At 34.3% G+C, this 26,856-nt stretch overlaps 1 protein-coding gene across 2 annotated transcripts in view; it reads left to right on the forward strand.

Moving 5' to 3' along the window:
- The window catches only part of LOC118191914 (uncharacterized), a 117,855-nt gene that overhangs the window by 16,225 nt on the left and 74,774 nt on the right, over window positions 1-26,856 (forward strand). For both annotated transcript variants that reach the window (XM_085812585.1, XM_085812586.1), the window contains exons 2-6: window positions 3,351-3,535; window positions 7,134-7,323; window positions 12,329-12,471; window positions 19,636-19,813; window positions 24,748-24,999. In XM_085812585.1, coding sequence (XP_085668711.1) covers window positions 3,351-3,535; window positions 7,134-7,323; window positions 12,329-12,471; window positions 19,636-19,813; window positions 24,748-24,999 — 948 coding nt within the window. The remainder of the gene's footprint in view (window positions 1-3,350; window positions 3,536-7,133; window positions 7,324-12,328; window positions 12,472-19,635; window positions 19,814-24,747; window positions 25,000-26,856) is intronic.

The raw sequence follows: 26,856 nt of genomic DNA on the forward strand, positions 1-26,856 counted from the left end.
TGCATTCTTTTATGCTATTTATTACTCATTTCACTGTTTTTAAGATATTGAAAAGTTTTGAGTGATTTTTTTTAGGAAACAAAGTTCTTTACCTCCTTTATACCATTTGAGTTCTTAAGATTTTGCGAAGGGAAGTTGGTTAATTTATTTATTAGGATAATTAATATTTGCATTAAGGAATATTGCTTATTTCGTTGTAATTTTGCTATACGTAGAAACTTTTTTTTTATGAAGCTGTTCTGCAGAGTTTCTACGCAGTTTTTAAATTTAACGTTTGGTGTTCCCTTCAGCCATTTTCCCGGTATATTTAAAAGCCAGACCAAGGCTGGCAGCAAAGCTGTTAGTAACCAAATAAAAATATCTTTTTTAATTTAATGTAATAAAAAACTATACTATGTATTTATTTAAGAAATTTCTTTTCCTTTAATCTTTTATACGCGAAACATTAGCCAAGTGAAACTTCGTTCATTACAATCAGAGATATAACAAACTGTGTGAAATTCAGAAATCTTATGCGCAACTTCCATATTTTGGCGAGCTATTACAATTCTTTCTTGCATTTGCAAATCAGTTTGTGCTAATGTATACAAGATGTTTCTTGAACGACTGGTCATTAACTCACAATTTTAAGAAGTGAACGAAATAAAGTAAGTTATCAGATAACAAAATTTTTGTTACATGACACCTTTCAGTGAAAAGAACGGAGTTTATATTTTTATACGACTCTTATACGAAAACATTGGAATTCATATACAATAAACATATTGCTGAGGCAAGATGGCAGCTCTGATTGGTACAGTGGTTAGTGCTGCGTCGTTGGCCACGGGTTCGTAAAGCAGAATAGTTTTTATTTGTAGTGTCTGGGCAGTATGGGGGTAATCAAAATGCACACAGCGAGCGGAAAGTGCTCTCGAGTGGTTAGCGGCAGACGAAGAGGAATAGGAGTAACTGTACTACTATCTGTCTTATCGTTCCTGTGCATTTCGTAACAATATGTTGACAACTGATATAGCAAGACTTGTTTCTAAAAAAGTTCGATTGATTCTAGTTTTTGGTTGATACCCTTCCAAATATGGAAAGTGAAAAGCAGCCTTTTCGGCATCTTTTACTTTTTTACTATCGAAAAGGTAAAAATGCTGTTCAAGCAAGAAACTATTATCGGATGTGTGTGGGGAAAATGTATTAACAGAACGCCAGTGCCAAAACTGGTTTGCAAAATTTCGATCTTGAATATCCACCATGTTCTGGAATGCCAGTTAAAGCTGATGGAGAGCTTAAGAACATGAAGAAGACTTATGTCAAGCTCTGAGATTAACCTTCCAGCACGCGTGTACGCGCAAAATTGACGACAAACTCAGTTTTTAATGCACATTTTGCACATACCGAAGCTCAGATGTCAGAATGTCATTTCTATTCCTCCTTTCTACCCTTCCCCACATCATAGAATGTACCAACAGGAAGTCATTTGACTTTTTTTTTTAACTAAGCTTTTGTGCTACGTGGCAGCTTTTTAGTAAAAGTTACGACACGCGCGTGGTCGTGGGTGAAAATTCGGAAAATACTTTTTTCTCAAACATTTTGTAATTTTGTGTTATTAATTGCCGTGTATTATTTTAATTTGAATACATTTGGCTCTGTAAATTTTATATCGGTTTTCATGGCAAAAACATATGTGCAACCAGCTGATTTTGCTCGCATTCTTCAAGAATTATCTGATGAAGAAAAGGAAGCCTAGGAAACCTTTGGATGGGAGAACAATAGCGATTCTATTCTTTATTTTCTTTTATTTCTATTTTTTTTAGAAATAAATAAAATATTAAAGTTAGTTTAAAGTGCGTTTTTGTAACCAGAAGTAAATTTCCTTGCAGAAGTAAATAATGCTAAACTTAACTTTTTTCTCTACTAAGGTGTTTTCCTTTATTATTTATCTATACTTGCCTTTGTTGGATATTAAAATTAGCTTCGATTTTAAAATATAGTTATTAAATAATAAATTTAAAATGTTCTATAATGAAATACATCATTGCATTTCCATTTCACTATCATAAGAACTTATCCTAAAAATGTTGAGGAAAAAAAAGTTAAATTAACTCCAACAAATATTAAATAAAATTTTAAAATGGTTTTTTTCTCTCTTATCTTCATTCCAAAAAAAAAACAAAGGAAATCAATACGTAATACCAGCCAAAATTGCAAACACAGCCCCAAAATAATTTATTTATATTTGAATGTGATATCATTTGTATTTTGCAATAATAAGATTAATATTTTATTTCTTAACAAATTTATTATCAATATTCACTCATTTCTGTCGTTTTTCGTGCCAAAAACGTTAAAATAACGGATGTCGTAAAAATACGACGCGCGTGTGCTCATGTAAAATTGCCAAGCGTGCTTGCTGGAAGGTTAAACCTAGGCGTTTCAAATCGCCGTGAACGGTCGAATTCTATAAATTAAATATCTCAGTGATATCGAGTTGTTATTCGCCGGTTTGCATCAGTCAATGACATTATTGTGTCTTCATCAGATTCAACTAGCTTTCCAGAACGTGACGAATTTTCAAAATTGCCGGATCAAAATTTTGCAAACCAGTTTTGCCACTGGCGTTCTGTCAGTACATCTTCTCCATACACATCGGATAATTTCTTTTTTGCTCGAACAGCATTTTAACCTTTTCCATAATAAAAAAAGTAAAATATGCCGAAAATGCTGCTTTTTTAATTTCCATATCTGAAAGGGCGCCAAACAAAACCTACAGCGTAGAATCAATCGAACGTTTTCAGAAACAAGCCTTTCTATATCAGCTATCAATATATGTAATGACAGTGCGGCTTAACTTGGAAGTTGGCTGCGGAAAAATACAATTAAACCCTCTGTTGGCTAAAAACGAAATTACTTTCCGAAAAACCAATATGATTATTTCAAGAGTGGTTAACATTGGCTAACACTACACTCTTGAAAACATATAAGCACTCCTTATCAATAAAAAATTGGAGAACTTTATTATCCAACTTTTATTGATAGGATCTCTGTACAACTTCAGTCAGAAGTTTAAAAAATCTCAAATCGGAAATTTCAGAACTCATTTTGAAATATGAAGCGTTCTAAAATACCAATACAATTAGGCCCTCTGTTGGAAAAAAACGGAATTACTTTCCGAACTACCCAATAATTCATTTAACGCAAGTATCAAATCTAGTTTTAGTTAAAGACTTTTAATATTGCATTTTTTTTTGTTATTATTATTCTTATATAAAGTATCTGAGAACCTTCTAGAATACGGATTAGAATTCGAGAAAATTTATGATTTGCCTTATTAGTAATACATCCGTTAATTATTTATTTTCTAGGTGCTGTTGGAGAAGATCCATGGAAGCAAATGGAGTATGGTATGGAACGAAGTATTCCCAAGGCACCAAGAATAATCACAGAACCAGGGACCATTTCACAGTATTCTGACCGCATCGGAGTTCGGTGGGAGGCTCCTATTGATAACAGAGATCCCGTCCAAGAGTTTAGCGTAAGATACGTCCCGGTAAGTTTTCAATCTTTCGTAACTAGAAAATAAATTTGAAAAATGCTATTTTATCTTTAGGAAAAAAAATCTCAGTAGAATCTTTCGAAAGTTTTTCCTGACTATCTGCTGGGAATAACAACTAACTTGTTTCATCCAAAGAAATATATAAATCATGAAATGAATACAAATTTTCTTTGAATGGTATGCCATTTACATCCTTCTCATTGTTCCCTTGGCGAAAATCTCATATTGCCAAAATAATCGGTCATCAGAGTTTTCGGAAAAATAAAGCAGCTCACACTTCTTCTTCACAGATAGCATGAGCGTTCTGAATGCGCTGAATTCCTTTCCTCCAAAACATCCGCACACGGCAGCACTTAGAGAGATCCTCTTGACGTTAGACTCTTCCATACCTTAAAAATCAACTGGATAAAAGGACATAACGGGCAGAAAGGCAACGAACGAACGGATGAACTAGCTAAGACTGCAGCTTTCAAACCAGAAACTGACAAGGCAGTTCCGCTTTCCGCAGAAGTTGCAAAAAGGCTCCTCAAGACAACATTCCAAGAGACATGGTCATCACGATGGCAGGAAGAAGAGACAGGAAGATTTACTTACAACATCTTCCCAATACCTTCTCTCAAGAGGCTCAAATGCAACCGACTCTTCCTCCAAGCCTGTACCAACCACGGGAAATTCCCAGCGTATTACAGACGATTCCTCAGACGGGACGTCAACTGTTCTTGCGGTTTTCGCGGGAAAGACGCGGACGCACTTCATTACCTGCTGTCCTGCCCTCTGACAGAGCACCTTCGACAGCAGTTCTTTCCTTCCGACTACATCACATATCCTGTGAATAGACTGTTCACGGACTATTACTGCAACATGGGCATCTTAGAGATAATGAATAAAGAGAATGAAAATAATTATATCGAAGAAACTACAGATTAATGTAAAATGTAGAAAGGCGGCCTAACCGTCAGATTGCTAGCAATGACTAGGATGACTTCCTGACCTTGTAGTGCCATTAACTTAGTTTGGCGAAACAGGTTAAGTAAAGTGACCATATATCTCTTGCCACTTCTACCCCTCTCTCGAGCTGGTCACTTGCTCTGTCCATACGTTGGTAGTTTACATCATAGGGGAGATTGGATGTTTTCACAGGACTCAAATAAAGTTTCATAGGCGTGACAGAGACTGTCAATTCTGAAATTGGCCTATGTGATCACCTAAGTGTTTGATTCGACCTAAGTGTTAATTCGGTCTAAACGTTTGAAATCGGCCTAAGTGCTTGAAATTGGCCTGATCATTTAATTCAGCAATGAGCCGTTCCCTGGCGTTTTGACCTATGTGTAAGGCTTCTGAGAAAAGACGTTACTCATGTATGAACTGCTAACGTGTCCTGGGTTTGAGTCTACTCTCCTGACGTACTGGCAGCTACGTAATCTATGACTTTGGTAACATCTTTTTATTAAAAAAAATAATACTACAAATGTCCATAAAATTATCACTTATTTGTTATTAAAGATGCTTAAAATTATATTGATTAAATAGATTTTAAAGTAAAACAAATTCGAAGGAGATCCTTAAAGCTACTGGTCATGGACTTCGTGACTCATTTGGGATGGTATGAAAACTTTACCGCATGGGAGCTTCACGTAGCATAACAGCCGTCCAATTGGTACAGTGGTTAGCGTTGTGACTGGCGTGCCGAAGGGCAAGGGTTCGAATCCCGGAGAAGGCAGTGGGTGTTTATAAATGTATATTATCGGCACGGCATATCGACTATCATAACTAGACATAGGACAAATCACTTAAAAGGAATGAGGATTTCTGCAGACGGACAGCGTAGTTACACCAACGTTTGTCCTCATTGCCCAGATGACATCCCACTGTCTCGCCATCACATCTTCAGCTGCCCAGCAATCCAGGCCAAACTGTTTAGCATCGGCAATGAAGACCCAATGGACCTACTTTATACTGATAGAGCTGCCGAGGTTGCAAAAGCTGTCTTTGACAGCTTCGAAGCTATATAATTGCACATTGCCATAGACACGACATCATCATCATCATCGGCGCGGCATGGTGGAACTCTAAATATGAGGGGAGCAGAAAGTCATGCCGTGTGGTTTGGTGGAAGGGAAGAAGGATGGGAGACCCTGGAATCCGTCCCCCCGGGGTGCTCTCCATCAAACTCGGGGACGGAACTGAGCTAAATCATACTGTCACCTGTAAGGTGCTCAAGGCTGAGTCGTTGTTGCCAACGACAAGTGCTCCTTGCCACGAGGAATTTCGTAGGCTTGGACTGATGTTACTGGACTGATGTTACTGTCAGACAAGTGAGCATAAGTAACAACAACAAAGCAGCACAGCGCTGCAGACATTTTGGAAACGCTTTGCACAGGATGTTTTTAAGTTAAACAGAAAGAATGAAGCTGCTGCTAAAGGATCTGATGAACTGCAAATTATTTGTGAACCTTCACGAGGGAGTGCTTTTTTTCTCCATGAAAGCTAGGTTGGCTCCATTACTTCGCACCAATCTTCAGTTTTCCATTTGGCAGCTGCCTCTGCGATTGCTTGACAATAGCCTTTTACAAAAATGGCAGAAAAGATGGGAAAGGGAAAGCACAGGGAGGAGAACCTACAAGTTCTTTCCCAAAGTCACGTGCTCAGTTAATACATACAGCGGAGCACAAACTCAATTCTACACTGGCCACGGTCCCTTCCCACATTACCTTAAGAGATTCGGTATACGAGCATCAGAATTGTATGAATGTGGTGCGATAGGTGATGTAGATCACTTCCTCTTCAACTGCCCACAAACCGATAAACTTCATTTAAAAATGCCAAGCAGTGAATACTGGCCGCAATGGGCAGAGAATACCTGCGGCAACAAGCAGACGAAAACTAAAATAGAGGAGGTAATCAGGCTATGCTCAGCAAGGTACTAAGAAATACTCCCCCTCTCTTGAGAATTGTATCTTCGCAGCATAATTTTAATAGCAATTCAAAATACTACAACAACTGAAAATCAACACTAGAAAAACAGCTCACCCCGTAGAATAATAACAGGACTGTAAGAGCAAAACTATTGTAATGTAAGCATACTACTATTCAGTTTGTACGTACTTGATAAAAATAATATTATAAAGCAGTTTAAATGATATTGAAAATACAGTCAACGTGTAAATGAATTGCAAATTGAATTTGATTGTCTCAGTAAAAGTATTGCAAATATGAATTCAGATAATGTTTAAATGTACACATAGCAGTCATGATTTTATGTAACTATCATATGTAACTTGTACAAGACAATGATTGTAATCGACATATCTATGCTTATACCCAGGCCTTGTATGCCCATGTAATATTTATATGTATATTTTTACACGGAGGAAATATTCCCTTCTGCCAGGATGACTATTAACACTGTAAGACTTTAACAACAAAGTCAGGTCAGTGGTTATCTCAGGCGGTGCTCAGTGCTCCATTAGATGTATTAACAATTATTTAATTTTTCTTAGTTTTATTTGATGTAACTGTTCAAATCACATGAAATGCTTTGAATGCACCACAGGATCTCTTCTCTCGATGCTGATTCATGGCTTTATTTCAGGTCGAACGAACAATTAAAGGCTGGGTTGAAAATGGCCCTGCTGCGGAAAAGACTTACGTCAGCTGGGAGAGAAATCAATATGTGGAACTTAGAGAACTATCCCCAGACACATACTACAAAATCGAAATTAGGGTAATTAATAAGAATGGAAACAGTCTTCCCGATACAGTTGTCATCAAAACTCGAGCAGGTGAGACTTTTATGATTGAAATTTGTTTCTTCTATTATTTACTGTTTCCAGTTCAAAAGGCGATTCAGATGTGAATATCTTGGATGAGGTAATAATTTGTTTTCCTTCAGGTGAAAAATTTTGGTAAATACTGATTCTTATTTCTTGGACCTTTAACTACCGTAAGACACACCTACATATAATTCTTCAAGATGGATGCAGATGTTAAACTGAGGCGATGGCGTAAGATGAGTATGGTTACATTTGCTAGTTTTGAAGCTTTACCGGCAACAAAAGGTCTGCCGGCTTCGCAGCGCCATCTATATTTGGTAATCAGTACTAACTTTGTTGGTCTACTCCAGTGAGGTCAAACTCGAATTGCATGCGAGACAAATAGGTAATGTAAAAACAACTGAAGAGAATTTTTTTTCTTTCTTTTTTAATAAGAAATTTATTAACAAGATAAAAATGCTTTAAATAAATTTTAAATTTTGCTTTCTAGATATTTATTATACAATAGTAATAACAATATCACAAAGAAAAAATTTTAAATTTGTATTTATTTTCCATCTGAAACCTAAAGTTTGGTACCTAAAACACAGTTTTGTTGATTACATTTTGTAATTCAAATACATTGACAGCTAAATATCATATTGTTAGACTGATATTTCTTTCAAATAATTCTGGTATGCTCAATTCATCATTAAATAACTTTAATTAAAACTATAAATACATAAATTATGAAAACCTTTAAAGGGTTCAAAAGAGTTTCAGAAGCCTTCACAAAAAAATTACCAGTTGGGGGGAAAAACTTGAGAACAAATAATTGCAATCTAGTCTCTTTTTCTTATTTATTAAATTTTTGTTCGAAGCATAAATAAACATACATATATTTGCATGCAAGTAATTTTTCCTTATTTTTTACTATTTATTTTTCACTTGATAGCATTTCGATTCGAACGAAGTTTGTAGTCTTGGAGAAAAATTACTAAAACTTCTCTTTATCGCTAATTGTGAATGGTCAATCATATTCTTGTCTTAATAATTTTCAACTGTGTAAAAAAGTTCTTCGCATATAAATGTATTCCCAAACCGATTATTCCTAGCGCAAAAATCCGTAACCAAACTTATTTATTTTTTGACAAATACGAATAAACGTTAACACAACATGTACTTTTAAGTTTTTGAATATCACATTCTAATTAGCTCCATTTAAAGATTTTTCCCGCGCTTTCTTCATATTTGTCTTTAATATACACGAAAACAAATTCTAATCTCAGGCTTCAAATAAAAATCTTGAACCTATGGAACACCATAACTGAAATGTATTCGCTAGTCGCATAAAATTCGTTCTGGTGTCGAGTGCAGCCTTTCTGAATTATTAATAGCAGTGTTAAGCAATAGATGGCGCTGCAATATTTTTTAAGTTGCTCTTGCACGAGTCAGGTTTGATTTAGTTCGTTTGATTACGGCAAAGCATTTGATGGCTATCTGTGTGAGGGGAGGGATGACTTCGCGTAGGACTTGTAAGGAAAATTGGCTCATATACACGTTACAGATGGAGAAAACCACGCAACCAGTCTATTCACCCTTGCACGAGTCAGAATAGAGCCCATAATCTAATGTCTTGCAGCATATGATGCTTAACACTTTACCGACCGCTAACGGTTCAACAGCATACGCACGTCCGCTCAGCCGCAGATCCTCCCTGTCCTGATAAATCTGATAAATCGTCAAAATAAAACTCTCCAGTACCATTTTCTTCGCTCATCGGGAACGGTAATTTTTTTTTTAAAACGATGTGAAAATGGGGATGTTTACGAAGCAACGCACTTAATGCGAGTAAGCAATGTATCTCAATATTAATAACAAATGCAGATGATATAGCATATGGAAATTGTTCATAGCCATGGTTACCGATTGATAGGCTATTTTTAGGTAGCCCGAGAAAAAAGCGATTAATAGGCTATCGGTCGGTACGCGTTGGCGAAAAAAAGCCAATTCATAGGCTATAGGTCAGTAGGCGTTGGCGAAAAATAAGCGATCTGTCGGTAGGCGTTGGTGTTAAAAGACCCATTAATAGGCTATCGGTCGGTAGGCGTTGGCGATGAAAAGCCGATTAATAGCTGATCGTTCGGTAGATGTTGGCGATGAAAAGCCGATTAATAGGCTATCGGTCGGTAGGATTGCTAGAACGCCCCAACCCGCCTGATCACAAAGTGATTTTATGGTCCAAAAAGGGGCGTCCCATTCACACCACAAGCGAAGGCAGCCAGCGACCCGGAGAGTCCCCCAACAAAAGTTAAAACGCCAGATTAATAAAAAAGAACAACTAATCCAAGGTATTATACACGAAGCAACTTTAACATTTAACTTAAAGTTCAAAGTTCCAAGAAACCAAGCCCGGTATTCCGAGTAACTAAAAATGTTAGCATAATCAACTAAAGAAAATAATAATCCAGCAAGGTTGCCATACAACTATATATATATATATTTTAAATGGCTGGATTAACGACACAACAGGAAAGACGAAAACTAAAAATAACTAAATCAAGAAAACTGTATTAGTAAAAATAACATAAAATAAGGAAGGAAAACACATATAAAACACACAACGGAAATATGACATACAGTCACACATATCATCCAACACGACGAAAAAGACATCCTAAAATAAACACATTGAAAATAAAACGAACTCAGTTAAAAAACCCAATCGCTTTTGAGATATATAAAAGCAATACTTCCCTTCCGGAAAACGCAAAAACATATCCTTCAATCCACAGCCTTAACATGCGTTTATATGCGACAGCTTCACACGCGTTTATATGTTGTTTACATACGACATTTTGAAAAAAAAAATTAAAAGTAGCATACGATAGGTAATATATACATTTCAATACATTTCATGGCTTTATTCTTATATACGCCCTGAGATCACCAAATGTGGCGATATGTGTTCTGCGCTGGTTTTTTGCGTGCTGTGGGATGGTTTTGGGGACGATGTTGTTTATATGGCAATACTTTTGACGTTGAAACTTAACTCTTTTACTGCAGTAGTTTAATTTCTCGTTGGTTCGAGTCGTACGTGTTTTGAAATGGCCTATGTTGCAATATGAGACGTGGTGTCAAGATTTCAGTTGCGTATTTTAGATTGTGTGAAAAGTAAATTTAGTGTTAAAAAGTACGATGTTGGAGTTGTTAACAATTCGGCTAATCTTTGGAATATAGTAACAGGTAGTTTGGCGGCATTTTGGTAAGGCGATAAAGGTTACTAGCTAGGACTTTAGCAGTGTACATGGATAAAATCAAGAGTGTGCGCAATGCCATTTTTGTGCTATTCTGGGATGTTTTTTTAAGTGAAAATAGGTTGATGTGTACATGGATACCGTGTATGTGGAATTCTTAAAAAAGCGCCAAGCAGTGGACGATTCTGCACTTTCTCCCAATTTCGCAACTAATCTTCGTCATGATTAAGCACTTTTGTTCCATAAAAGTTCTAGCATAAGCGCAATTCGGCTAGCAGATTGTCGGAAAAAAATGTTGAGTAAAAAATAAAAATAAAATAAAAAAAAACATGCCTTTACTTCGTGAAAACAAAATGGCGTCCAAAAAAAAAAAAGCTAGCAGGTTGCTGTAGCAGGGTTGGTCTCCAAGTTTTCGCCAAAAAATCGCCAAGTTACCATAATACAAAGATTAACCAGCAATTCTTTTGTTCACGGGTGTGTTTATGCGGATCGAATCGTATTTTTGGAATTTCTGTGGGACTTTTAAAACGAAGTCCGAAATGGGGAGCGGCTATGAGAACTCGGACGAAGAAGGGCGTTTCTGATAGTTCTTGTGTGGATTTGCAGTCAAATGGTTGCTGGTAAAGTATGTCGCTGTCAGCGGAGTTTAAGATTTGGATCGAGGTTTTCGCGTAGTAAGCTGGAGGAAGTTTTTATCGTTACTTTCGAAATTTGAATCCCAGAAAGACATGTGATATAACAAAATCGTGCCACTTTTGTTCACAGACGTTGTGTGATTGGCGATATTTCTGCTGTCCGAAGAAGCGTTCATTATGGTAAGTGCATTTTATTTTTTTTATTTTGTAGAATGTTATGTTTTGTAGAATGTTATTGTTTTTTTACTATGAATTTCTGTTGTTAATGTTGTTTTTTGAATTGTTTGTAATTTATTTTAGTTATTTTAGTTTATTTTGTTGATTTGAGCGGAATGCCTAGATTGTGCAATTTTAGATGTTTTTTCAAGTTTAAACAGAAAGCTGTGTATGTGGTATTCTTTGAAATTTATTGTTGTTATGTTAATTTATTAAAGTGAGGTGTGCGTAGTTTGTAGATTACTTCGCTGCCTAGATTGTGCAATTCGTAGATGCTTTTTAAGTTAAAACATATCGCTGTGTACATGAATTCTTGTCAAATATTTTTGGTTAGAAATTTTACGTTTTTGCTAGCTAAATATTTTGTTTTTCTTTCGGACTTTTAGCTTAAATTGTGTGTTCAAAACGTGGTTTTTGCATACGCGAAAACCGCGTTTTTGGAGACATTTTAGGCTTAAAGTTCGACATGTAGACAAAACATTTAGATAGTAATATGGCACCGTGGAGTTTCTCGTCAAAAATATTTGGCGAGAAATTTGTCGCCAAGCGAGGGCGTATATAAGAGTAGTTCCTATTTCATATAGTTACCAGAAATTACGATTCTTAGGTTCCGTTTTAATTTCTTATCAAAATCGTTCTAAAACTGTGTAAACACCCTCTGAAAAACTAATACAGAAGAAGGTCTTTACAATGGTCTTTACCGAATTACTTGAAAAATGTTCAACTTCTTGACTGTGCCATAGATTTCATGAAACGTAATTAGCAGATATGGGATTGAAAATAACCTAATAAATGATTCAGTATGCGAAAACGTAATAAATAAAAGATAATTTCAAATTGACACTTTTTAACTGTATTTTATCAGTCTGATATGAATAATAAGCGTAAGTTTATGTATCATTGCTAACAAAGTTGGAAATTTCCCAGCCGAGTTTGATGCCAGTTTTACTCTTCAAAATATATGGGGCAGACTAGAGCTTGATAAAAGATCTATGATACAGTGTTTCAGAGACAACAGTCTAAAAGAGGTCAAGGAGATCAGGATTTCAAGACTGCTTGACACTGGGCAAGTAAGTATATCTTTATGAGATCAACTTACCAAGATCTTGATGTTATTTCTGTTTTAAATGTTTCCTGTGTACTTTAATTTTAACTTTTTTAGGAAAAATTTACTAGCATCACTAGCCTCTTTATCAGGCTTCTTAATTCTACTGTAAAGCTTTTTTATTTTATTGTTCATCCCCCCCCCCAGGGTTGACCATGGTCAAGTTTTGTCTCGTTCGTCAATTATAAAACACAAAGTCTGTGGTGGACGGCTAGCATCCATCTAAGAAGAAACTCCTAAGCATATGTCAAAACATCGACCATTCCCCAGCCTTGGCCAAAGCAAAGCCAAACCCTCTCTAGTTTGTTTTCTTTGAATGTATTGACAATTCAGCATGACAAAATTACAGAAAAATTCATCTTTATTAGGATCTCACCGCAGGCCAAGAACTTTTATAGACTTATTTTCTACAATCATTAGAGATTTATTCTTAGTTAGACTATTTATGACTGCGTTTTCTAACACTGTTCTTTTGCTGGTAGACCACTTCTGGACTAATTCAAATTCACCTTTTCTAAGAATTTGGCTCATTTTTTAGCTTAGAATACTCTTGAACGTTATCTGCACCTGTCAATACATCGTCCACATAAAATCCCTAAGCGATTTTAGAAAAATTCTCATTTTCGTCAACTGATAATTGCCTCAATGCTCTTGCCGCCAAGTGTAGCGCAAAAGCAGTTCCATACATACACCACAGTATACGGAACTGGAAAATCTGCACACTACGTTTCGAACGTATCTGTATAATATATGTTTTGAAAACCTTATTGTTGAGGCTCAATTTTTACTTGTCAATACATCCTTCTCAATATCAGCAGTTATTGCAATTCGATGGCCCCTGAATCTCGACAGAATCCTAATCAGATAGTCTTGGGATTTTGGGCTAATCTTTGGAATATGGTAACAGGTAGTTTGGCGACATTTTGGTAAGACGATAAAGGTTACTAACTAGGACTTTAGCAATAATCTGAGAAGTACACAGTTTGAATCACAGATTATTTTGTCTCAGAGAAATAAGAGATCATGAAACATGTCATGTGACATTTTTCGGAAAATTTTAATGGGGATTTTAGCTAATAAGCACTTAGAAACAATTTCGCTGCTAAAGTGCAGAATCTCCCACTTTTTTGTTCGGCGCTTTTTACAAGAGTAAGAAGAATTGGAATTTTGTCAATTTTCTTTGACTTTTTAAGTTAAAATAGGTCGATGTGCACGTGGATAAAGTCAAGCGTGTTCGCAATGCCATTTTTGTGCAATTCTGGGATTTTTTTAAAGTTAAAATAGGTCGACGTGTACATGAATACCGTGTATGTGCAATTCTTAAATACGCGGCAAGCAGTGGGCGATTCTGCACTTTCTACCAATTTCGCACCTAATCTTCGTCATGATTAAGCACTTTTGTTTCATAAAAGTTCTAGCATAAGCGTAATTCGGCTAGCAGATTGTTGGAAAAAAAATTTTGAATTAAAAAAAAAAAAAAACACATGCCTTTACTTCGTGAAAACAAAATGGCGTCCAAAAAAAGAAAACTAGTAGATTGCTGTTTCAGAGTTCGCCGCCAAATTTTCGCCAAAAAGTCGCCAAGTTACCATAATCCGAAGATTCACCTGATTTTGGACTAACCATTAGAGTGTCATTGAGAGACTGATGATGACTTTACACTTCCATCACCTTTGAGTGAAGATTTTAAATACTGTAACTTTTAAGCATTTAAACATACTGTCACTAAGCACACATGCATTAAACAGATCATTAGAAATTATCCAGTCCTTAATTTTTACTAAATCTTGGCAAGTTTAACTGCGGGAGTTTTAACACTTTCTAAAGACGTTCGTTCCTTCAGCTTTTATCTCTGATTTCGAACCTAACTTAAGTGCCACAGATTTTCTATTTAACTTTAGAGTTACTTCATCTAGACTTTCCTGAATGCTGAACTGCTTCTCGAAGTACTTTTCAATGTAATTTTCCTCACACTTTGTACACAACTGGTCGAATATTTCTTACAGTTAACTACTAAATACATTACACGTTTTAATAGTAAATCACATGTACTTAAGTCTACATTTTCTATACTAACTTTATCGCTACATTTCGTTGTTTGCGATTTTTGTGCTATCTTTTTTTGGTACTATTCGGTTTCGAGGGCCGTAAAAAATCGCCAAGTTATCGTTGATGCCAATGCTGCCAAAAAGAATTGTGGCAGCCCTAATAATTGCGGCAAGAAAGAAGTATAATAGTAAATAACTATTTAAGATTGATGTTTTCAATTAGATGAAAGGTTAATTTAATATGATACTTTTTTATTATTATAATTTATATGATAAAGGCTAAACATGACTGAATGGAAGCATAAGAGTCAATAACTATTTCAGATCATTATTATAATTTATATAAAAATTGCTAAACATAACGGAATGGATGCCTGCATCGCTATTTCGCTACCGACTTATCGCTAAAGCATCATTTCATCTCGTTGGTTGTTCAAACGTAATTTTCTATAATGAATGGTGCCTTTTCTTTGAAAATATTCTCGGTAAAGTGCACAATCGCCCACTTATTTGTTTGCCGCTTTTTACAAGGGTAAAAACAATTGGATTTTTGTCAATTTTCTTTCACTTTTTAAGTGAAAATAGGTAGATGAGTACATAGATAAAGTCAAGTTTGGGCGCAGTGCCATTTTTGTGCAATTCTAGGATTTTTTTTTAAAGTGAAAATAGATCGATGTGCACATGGATACCGAGTATGTGCTATTCTTAAAAACGCGTCAAGCAGTGGGTGATTCTGCACTTTACCCAAAATTCTATTACCGACTTTTCGTCATGGACAATTCCCAAACTGTTAAATCCATAGGATATCAAAAAAGGATTTAAAAATTAAACTAGTATTTCAATGGCGTCTTAAGAAATATAGAACTATATAAACATACGCAATCTGAAACCAGCGCGTGCGCTAGATTTTGCGCGCTGTTAAATGGGCGCGTTTGCTAGATTTGGCGCTTTTGCGCATGCATTTTCGCTGCAATTTTCTTACGGCCCTCAAAACAGAATAGTACCATTTTTTTTAAACAAATCTTCTTAATTTTTTAAAAGATTTAATACAAACAAAAACACAACTTACCACTGTAGATCCACCAATTTTCAGGAACTAGTCTCTCACATAAGTCTCCACGAAAGTGTAGAAGCGCCAACAGCATGATGTCACGTTGTAGGTGCTAGTTTGAAAAAAATGAAATTCAGTTAGATTCACATAATCTACAATCCTTTTATTTTTGCCAGGTTACACGGGGTCTCGTTATCAGTTTCGCATTTTGTTAACAGCTACGTGCCGTAGTGGGATATGCATTTCACTCAATGCTCCACATCTGGCGGTATTCTTGGCAAGCTCTTGTTCATTCTTCTCCTTCAAGACAAGCTTTGTCCGCAACACTACTCAGTACTTCTGTGTAATCATATGCAACAGAAAAACTCCTGACGTCACTGCTTATGACGCAAAAGTTGTCATGAAGTTATATTTGAAAGAATAATTATCATTTATATTTAATGATTTTATTATTTTACATCAAATTTTTCTGGCATATTTTACATCAAATTTTTCTTTGAGTGTTTTTAGCTATCCTTATTTCAATGCGCATAATATTGTTGCGTGCGTACGGGTTCGTTATGAAATGAATGCACAAGTCCGATGAAAAATGAACAAAAATTTATTATGATCACAACAAAAATGATTAAATTTTCTCAAATTATCATGTAGTATTATAATATCTCACAGTAGTTATCTTTTAACTACTCAAATGTCCAATAAAACGTAATTCAAAACAGCCAAAGAAAGCTAATCCGCGAATTCGCTACAATCAACAAGCGCAGTTCTCTAAACAACAATGTGCTATTCTTATACAAACTAAGCAACTACTACGAACTGAGATGTTTTTCCTCCTTTTATAAGATTTTAAAATCACGCGCTAGAATTTTCCAGTACTTTCTCGAAATTGAAAAGAGATATTTATTTATTTAATGCACGCGCTCTTGTATTTTCAATTTTTCCAGCTTAGCTTTCTTTTAATATTCGTCACGCGCTGCACTGCGCGAGAAATAAAACCATTTAATTTATAATTGAACTAACATTAACTTTTTAAATACCAAATTCGTAACAATATTTTTAATTCCTTGTACGAAGCATTGTAATCGCAAAAATTGGAGTACCATATTTCAACGAAAATACGCATTTTGACCGCTATCGAATACAATTTAACGATGTTTTCTGCGTGACAGCTGTACGTAAGAGCAGAATAAAGCACACTTTTCGCCAAAACGGTTTGCAAAAAGGATTTAAAATGAATTCCGAAGAGATTTTTTATCGACGTCTGTACGTACGTACGTAAGTATGTATGTATGCATCTCGTATAACGCGAAAACGAGAAGCTCCAGAACGTTGAAATTTTGCATATGGGACTGCTTTAACATGTAGTTGTGTACCTCCCTTTTTGATAGCAATCGGCCGCACCCAAAAGTGTATATATATATATATGTAATAATAAAATTCCATAGTCAAGAATACACTTAAAATTCTAACTGTATGTTCTTTTCGTTTTTAATGGCGACGTTCTCTTATTTGAAAGTACGTTGAATTAAATCCACAGCCCCGTAAGTCAAGTTGTTTTTCCCGCCTTTTCTACACGTACAGTTTTAGAATGTTCTGGAAATATTTTAAAGCGAACTGGATTGGCTGACGAGGCTGACGTCATTTCTTGGAAGCTCCGCTTTTCCAGAGGCTATAAAAGGACTCGCAAAGGAATACTGGGGGCTTTTTCTTAAATGTCACGATGCAGTAAACTTCATACAAAATTTTATTAGTAGTTCTTTTTTATTTACTCCGGATATCTGATTTTGTAACTGCTAATTCTCCTAACCAATAATAAATGGATCCTGTTTTTTAAACTTATCGTCTGATAATTTAGGCTACGACAAAAGCTGGTACATCACATATAGATATATGCACATACCCACTCTGTTACTCGGCTCCATGAGCTCAATTTTTTATTCTTATATGTAGGTAAATTTTGCATTTTTACTTTAAAAAATGATAGAATTATGTTATTCTTATCTTCCGGCTAAGAGTTTTATGCTTTTAGTGCTTTTTATGCCTACATGCACTAGTTGTTGAATTATCAACAATTTAAAAGTTGTGTAAGTGTGGCCAAACCTAATTTGTTTAGCTTAGCACCCATATTTGTTTACACTTGGAACTTAGCAGAATAGTGAATTAAGTCAGTTTCTGCACTTTCAGCGTCTTTTTGCGGAGTGGGACCAAAAGAAATCTTTCAGTGTTGTGCACCGAAAAAAGTGCCTTCTAGCCCGCCGGCCAAATTACTTGTTTTAGCGTAGAATAATTTTAATTGTAAAAACTGTTTTTTAATTGTTTTGACTGTATTTGTTTTATATTTTTCTATATTTTTCAATTTTTAATAAAGGTATTTTGAGGTTTTATGTATTTTTGCGATGTCGCGAAGAGAGAGCAGAATTGATTGAACGGGACATGTATCTCTAATGAAATTCGAGGAAGAAAGTTTAAATGAAATGCAGGGAAAATTTGCGTATAATTTAATATTCCGCACAAAGGAGTCATGTGGTGTACACATCAGATTTTTTCTAGACGGTGTACTAAATATATTTCACGTAAGATTTTACCTTTAAAATTTATTTCAGTTTTTTTTTAAATTTTGAACTACGTAAAGTGAACTTTCTAATTTTATCTCAATGCGCTTTTTTTTCCCTTCATTTGCTTTATTAAACTGTTGTTTCTTTTAATTTTATATGCATTTTTTTATCCTGCTCTAAAATTTCTTTTATTTCTCAATCCATTTTTGTGACTTTAAAAGGCTTTGATACACTGAAATTATTGTTATTGTCATTTTTCTTATATATAACATGTGTTTTAATATCTTCCTTACTGTTCGTCTGTGAGTGGATCCATATTTAAAGACATGCTATATATAGCCTCTATTTTTGAAGCACTTTGTACGTAAATGTGTTTTTCGATGTAACATTTTAATTTATTGGTACTTTTCCGTTTCGCCGGCGCAAATATCGCCATGCAGACTTTATTGGCGACAACATACAGTATACACATAAAAAATGTTAAAAAATTTTAGTTCTAAGAATTTTTTATTTTGAAGGCATAAACATTTTAATATTGTTTAAAATTTTATAAAAAGCCAATAAATTTGTAAAAAGATATTAAGAATTTACTATGCTTTCATGGTTCAACATCTTGATTCGCCGGTTTATAACACGTGACCCCAAGTGATCTGATCTCACGTAAACTACGCTACAAAAATCTAATTCAGTAATTATATACATTAATTTCAAGTTAAATCTCAATCAGTATACACATAAAAAATGTTAAAAAATTTTAGTTCTATGAATTTTTTATTTTGAAGGCATAAACATTTTAATATTGTTTAAAATTTTGTAAAAAGCCAATAAATTTGTAGAAAGATATTAAGAATTTACTAATGCTTTCATGGTTCAACATCCTGATTCGCCGGTTTATATCACGTGACCCCAAAGGATCAGATCTCACGTAAACTACGCTACAAAAATCTAATTCAATAATTATATACATTAATTTCAAGTTAAATCTCAATTTGGAGTACAAATTTAAATGAAAGAATTATTTCAATTCGTACGAATAGCTTACTCAGAAATTACGTAAAACCGCAGTGCTTTACTTCGCTAGTGCATTCTCATTAGAATGGATGAATTTAACCCTTGACTTTGCCTTTTCTATATTTTCGCCTTTGGGTGCGATTGCCTTCGGGTGTAATTGCACCCTAATTGACTTAATTACCTCGAATGGCCTTAGGCCATAAAACTGAACTATCCGGTAAAAATTCTATGTAATGGTATGCTAGTATTGAAAGAAACAACCAATCTGGTAAGAAATGGCTGTGCTTTGTTTTAAAAATGAGGCGTAAAAAGTTACCAGCGAGGATATTAAGTTTGGCATCAGTTTTACCATTATTGGCGACTTTATCGCCTGCGCCAGCAAAACGGAAAAGTACCAATTTATTATTATGTTCTATCTTTATGGTGTGTTGAAGTACAATCAGTATCTTTCTGCTGTGCTGTAGGGTTGGGATTTACCTAGGTCATCTAAACAATTCGTACAAGGAAATCCTGTCTTTGCTCGGATACTGTTTCTGCCAAGCGAAGATCAATTAAACCGGTTTGGAGCATTCCAGTGCAGCTTTGTTAAGAATGAAACACAAAATAGTATTATAACCCTCAAACTTCCACCAGCAAGTTTAGGTAAGTATCAGAAGCATTGGCATTTAAGCATTTTTCCTGACATTCATGAAAGTTTAAACAGAAATTTCGCCAATCATTCCGAGAGACATTTAAAGAAGCAGAATACTCTTTTTCTCTCGCCTTCATCAGCAAAACAAGTTGACGGTATAGCATACAAAAAAGCTTGAGTAAACATGAAAACCAGTAAGTTAGCAAAAATCTGAAAGAAATAGACACGCTACTTCTATTTAAATTTTCAACAAATAAAGTGACATGTCAGAGTTTAGTTCAATGTTGCCTGAAACAAAGGATATCTTATGAGTCTGTAGTGGGAAAATAATTTAATGTTTTTGCATAGTTATTAAGATTTGCTGTGTGGCAACAAGGAGTTCAGTTCAAAAAGCAGTTACTTTGAGTGTTCCATAACAATCGTTGCGTAAGCTTTAATCCTTAAAAATCTTTGTTATACTATTTTTATGTAAAAAATAATTAATATGTAATAAATAAGTATGAAAGTTATATAAAAACAAATATGCTGTTTTAAAGACTAAAAAAAAGCATTATTTTAATTACGAAACACTCTGGATAGTGTTTTTTTTTTTTTTTTTTTTTTTTTTTTTTTTTTTTTTTCCCGATTTTGATTTTTTAGCAGTACCTACATCAAAAGAATGGTCACCCGAACGTGATTCCTTGAAAGAAGACTCTGGATTCTATTGCACAAATGGTTTATGGGACAACAACCAAACTTCCTGGAGAATTTTTTGATAAACCTACGGGTTCTATAACACGTCAAACATTTTTGCGTAAATTGCAAAATGAAATGGAATTGTTCAAGTTCTCTGTTGTATAGTGAAAACTGATTCCTAAAATTTTTGTCCATAAAGATCTGGATGTATGTACTCATGTCTTCCTAAAAACCGAATGAGTCAAGAAACCCTTAGAACCTAGATATGAAGGATCCTTCAAAGTACTTAAAAGGAATAAAAATTAAACAAACATCTGAGATCTTTCAGATTTTATATTACGCCCAAAGGGACTCTTTTTTCTAACTCGTTTTTTAACGTTTTATAGATTATTCGGCTTTTTAGATCGCGTTGTATTCTAACTGTACTATTAAGTGAAGATGATGAATATTAAGAATATATATGAGCATCGAACATGGCACTTAATTTAGTTTTGCATGATAAAAAATGCTAATTAGTATAAGTATAAAATTTAGTTGATTCAATTAAAAATTTAATTGGGTTTAATTGGGGTGTGACAAAATTTTTCGTCATGTTTCCACCTTGCGCGCACAGTTTAAAGCATTCTGTCGCATAATTTAATTCCATATTTAATACGTAGCTTTTGGAACATTTAGAAACGACTGTGAACCAAAAATTCTTAGAATTTCATGTTAAAGTTTTATTTAATTTGCATTTGAGTTTATAAAATGTATTTTATTAAAAAAATCTGTAATGTTTTTGAGCACAAACCTTTTAAATATTAAAATATTCATCAGATTTTTGGTTCATTTAGAAGATAGTGCCCATATAAAGAATTCCATGAAATTTGAAGTATGTACCATTAGCCATTTTTAAAATATCATGCGCGCAAGGTAGAAACATGACGAAAAGTTTTGTCCCAAAGCGGATTAAATTACAAAAATATTTGTGGCAACGCAAACGTTCTGGTTGCTAGTTCCCAAAGCAGCTATATTATGTAGTCAGCTGTAAAAAGTTGGAAGTAAATGATTTTTTAAATAAATAAAATATCTCAATTCTTGCAACAGTCACATATTCGAAGATCATAAGGGGTTTAAGGTTTATGAGCCCCCTTAATTTGCATATGCGAAATATAAGCTTTGATTTAAGGAAAAAACGCAAGAAATGTACCAAATGATGTAGTGAATGTAGTTGCTTTACATATCTTTCAAGCTTGCATGAAGTTATATAACTTCGGAAGCAATACTAAAATATCTAAATATCTTTATGGGAATTGAAGTTCTGAAAATATTTTTATGTTTTTGAGGTTGTTTCATAGAAGGTGAAGTCTTCAAACTTTTATGACATATCATAATTATTCATGAATTTTCCTGAAGGATGAAAAATAATTTCTTGTTGGAAGTTTTAGTTACATTCTGTAAACACCCATAGCAACACTCGTGTAGTTTTTCCTAAATAATGTGAAATACTTTAAAAACGAATAAGATATATTCTAACAGCATGCAGGATATTAAAATGTTTGGTATGAAACGATTAAAATCTTGCATGAAGTTCAGTATATTTTTGCTCTTATTAATGCAAACGTCTTCCTAAATTCTGAAATTGTAATGTTCCTTCCATTATTATTTTCAATATTTCTTATTTTATAAATTGACTCGGATAAATGTGTTAAATTTTAGAAAAACTTCAGATATTTAAATTCTGATTAAATTAATTAAATTGCTAATTAATTATTGCCTCGTACCCCATAATTTTAATTCATAGATTTTTTAGACCAAAGCAACAATTTGCCCAGAATATCTATTAATTTCGTTTTGGCATTTTGCGTCAGTTCACTATAAATGCCGTTCATTTTTCAAATTGTTGGCACCAAATATTAGAGCCCTGCATTATATTTAAAGAAATTAAATAATGAAGAATCTGCATTAATTCTGGCACTGTGAAAAAACAAAGTACCTAGAGTCATCAAATTTTGAAAAACGTAGACCTTCATTCGAACTTGGGTACTTGGAAGCACGAATTTTGAATTTCGAATATGTTTTATTATTTGTTTAAAATTTTGTAAAACTTTAACAAATTTTTGAAAGAACTGTTGGGGGGAAAAGACCCTTCTTTCCTCCAGTTTCCTCTATGTATCGGAAATTCTAAAGATATGCTTTTAAATATTTTGTGACATTGCTGTTGAATTGAATTTTATGTGGTTTCAGTTCAAAGAACATGATATTTAATAAAAACAATTAACACAAAAAACGTTAAAAAATAGCCCTTTTAGCTCCATGCAGTGCAGCGCGTGCGAATATTATGAGAAAGCCAGGCCGGAAAATTTAAAAATACAAGAGCACGTGCATTTAACATTTAATAAATTAATTTAACATCTATATATAATAGGATTCGGAAATATGCAACCGACAAAAACCGGCAATGATGAAAAACAAATAACATGAAATAAATAAATATCTTTATTATATGCGGCTTAAGTGTCTGTTTGTCGCCGATAGTTTATTGGTTGCTTGCGTAACTGTACTAGCCAAAGGGGTGAAGTTGCCACGGCACAGGGTTGCCGTTTCAATTGAGACGTAGACAATTTCCTGTAAAACTTGCATAAGTCTCAGGGCCAAACGCTTAAGCGTGTTGGCATTTTTTTACCTGAGCCTGCATTTGGACACGGTCAACTTTATGTTGCCTGTTCAAGTGTTCGTGATAAAACGGACGTAAAATTAAAAATAATGGATGTTCCTCTGCAAGGTGAGCTTAAAAATGATGAAAAGATACATCTACGCAAGAAAAGTTGTGTACAAAGAGATCTTTGACATGTGAATTAACATTTTATTATTTAAAACACCTTTATTTATTGAGCTAGCAATGGCTCTTAAGAAATGTACCGCCAGTGGTTTCCTTTATTGCACTCTACTTTAAGCAATTAAGCAAGTAGAAGGGGGAAACCTAGTGGGGCACTAAGAAAAGGGGCGTCCTCGCCGCCTGCCCTGGGTAATTCAATTTGAATTAGCAAACACCTTTGCACAAATCATTTTAATTACAATTTATAATATCTAGAACAGCGGTCATTTTGTATGACCGCCGGGTTTTCTAGTTTTGTAATAACTCAGTTGCAAGTTTTAAATAATATTTTTAAAAAATCCTTTTTTTATTCCCTTTCAGAAATATTCAGAGAAAGTTAAGTACTGTTTAACTTATTTCCCTATTAAAATAAAATAAAAGGTACGCTAATTTAAAATGGACCCAATAGAGCATTAATTATTAACTTTGTATTCTAGAATGTGCTGTTAGGGACAGAAAGGTTGGGGACTCGTGATTTTAAACAATAGAGCTCTGCCGATTATGGTTACAGTGAAATAATTTCGAAATTTTTTAAGGGCAGCACCCACATTTTTCCTGCACAGATTGATTATCGCATTGAAAAGCCATAAAATATAAATAAATCGAGTTGTCATGACGCACTTATGATGCAAATTTCCGACGTAAAATATTTTCAAAGAAGAACATTGTTAAGAACCAATCACAAACAAGAGAGGAGGCAGGAAAAAAACCTTTTTTTTCCATTACTATGTATAGACATTAGTTTATTTCGAAGCAAGGGACGTGAAATATGAGCAATGCCCTAGCCGGAAATCGAACCACGGACCTCTGGAATATACGCGCCCAGCATGCAGACCACTACACCACGAAGGCAGGCTAAGGAGGGAAATACCTTATATACTTCACCTTTTAAAGGGCGACTGGGAATTAGGGGACCTAATCGCCAAATCTTGGTGGTGGAGAATTATCATCCACCAACTTTTTTTTTTTTTTTTTTTTTTTTATTTCGGGCGCCAGTCTAGAGACATTGAAATTTTTTTAAGAGATGAAAAATGAGCAATGCCCTCGCCGGGAATCGAACTACGGACCTCTCGAATACGCGACGAGCTTGCTGACCACTACACTACGAAGGCATGCTAAGAAGGCGGGAGAAATACCTTATAACTGCTACTCTCTTTTTTTTTCATTACTCCATTTTAGTACATACATACATTCAATACATTACTCTGTTACTATTAATTCAGTTTTTATGTACTAGTTTTAGCAAAAAATAAATATCTCTAAAAGCCTGGTAATTCTTACAATTATTATTCTATCTGTAAATTTATCAAAATTGCTTCTTTATTTCATGTCGCATATCAAATATTTACAGGAAATCAGCATACATTTTCTCTAGTTTTGTTTCCGAAAATAATGTCTAAATATCTCTTTCAGCTGAATTAAACGCATTGACACCTTATGTGGTTGCCAGCGTGGGTGATGACATTGAACTGGAAGTGAGCATTGCCAAAAAGCGAAATCAGCGCATCAAATGGAGACGTAACGACATGCCAATTTTTAAATGGGATAACCAATTAAAGGTCTACCTGAAGAATGTACAAATGACAGATTCTGGGATTTATGAATGCTCTTACGACGGCAGAAGGGAGGAAGGTGTTCACGCTCTGATGAGACTTATAGTTAGAAGTAAGTCACGACATTAAAATAGTTTACAAAATTAAATTACACGGCTTACACGTTTATTAATTACACTGTTATTTAAGCAGCATTTAACATTCTAACCGATAAACTAAACAGCTACGTATAATATTATTACACTAAAATTAGAAATAAGATAAAATGCAAAAAGAATATACATGAAATTACTATGAAAAAACAACCCCCCCCCCGAAAAAAAAAAAAAAAAACCTGAAAGTTTTCAGATTTTATATTACGTCCAAAGGCGCTTTTTTTTTTTTTTTTTATGTTTCACGCGTTTCCTTTATTTATTAAACATCATGTTCTTCGCACTTAAACCATAAAATTCAATTTCACAAAATATTCAATTCACAAAATCACAAAATAATTTAAAAATAAGCATATCTTTAGAATTTCGATACACAGTCTCGCGCGCTGGAGATAAAAATCTATTTTTTTTTCCTACAATTTTGCCATCGCATGCTTTGAAATCGTTGGGTTTGTTGATAAAAAATTCGTTAAAGTCTCACAAAATATGAAATCGCTAATAAAACAAATACCAAATTCGGGTTTCCAGATGCCCATATTCGGGTGGAAGATTATGTTGTTCAAAATTGGATGGCTCTAGGTGCCGTTATTTTAACACAGTGCGAAAAACATATATACATATATGCAGGTTCTTCATTATTTAATTTCTTTAAATATAATACAGGGCGATAATATTTGGTGGCAACCATTTTGAAAAGTGATTCGCCGTTTATAGTGAATGGACGCAAAATCTCAAAACGAAAACAATAGTGCTTCAGGGACAAAGCCCCTTTGGACTAAAATATCTGAAAGGTTTCAGATTTTAAACTAAGTCCAACGGGGCGTTTTTTGTGTGTTACCTTTATTTCATAAATATCAGGTTCTACGTACTCAAGCCATAAAATTCAGTTCAACAGCCATATCGCAAAATAATATTAAAACGAGCTTATTTTTAGAATTTCCGATGCACAGTCTCGCGCGCTGGAGATTAAATTTTCTTCCCCCCCCTCGTACAGTATTGCCATTGTTGCTCACTTTTAAATCGTTTAGTTCGTTGAAGTTTCACAAGATATGAAATCGATCATAAAACAAATTCCAAATTGCGCTGGTTTCAAATTGCGTAAGTTTATATAGTTCTATATTTCTTAAGACGCCATTGAAATACTAGTTTAATCTTTAAATCCTTTTTTGATTTTAAATCCTTTTTTGATATCCTATGGATTTAACAATTTGGGAATTGCCCATGACGAAAAGTCGGCAGTAGAATTTTGGGTAAAGTGCAGAATCACTCACTGCTTGACGCGTTTTTAAGAATTGCACATACTCGGTATCCATGTGCACATCGATCTATTTTCACTTTAAAAAAATCCTATAATTGCACAAAAATGGCACTGCGCCCACCCTTGACTTTATTATTGTACTCATCGACCTATTTTCACTTAAAAAGTGAAAGAAAATTGACAAAAATCCAATTGTTTTTACCCTTGTAAAAAGCGGCAAACAAATAAGTGAGCGATTCTGCACTTCTGAATTCCGATTCTGAATATTTTCAAAGAAAAGGCATCGTTCATTATAGAAAATTACGTTTTAACAACCAACGAGATTAAATTATGCTTTAGCGATAAGTCGGTAGCGAAATAGCGATGCAGGCATCCATTCCGTTATGTTTAGCAATTTCTATATAAATTATAATAATGATCTGAAATAGTTATTGACTCTTGTGCTTCCATTCAATCATGTTTAGAATTTTTCATATAAATTATAATAATAAAAAAGTATTATATGAAATGAACCTTTCATCTAAATTAAAACATCCATCTTGGATAGTTATTTACTAGT

Source organism: Stegodyphus dumicola, chromosome 3, assembly GCF_044657685.1.
Source record: "Stegodyphus dumicola isolate Sdum_Otavi_A_Nest chromosome 3, ASM4465768v1".
Taxonomy (NCBI): Eukaryota; Metazoa; Arthropoda; class Arachnida; order Araneae; family Eresidae; genus Stegodyphus; species Stegodyphus dumicola.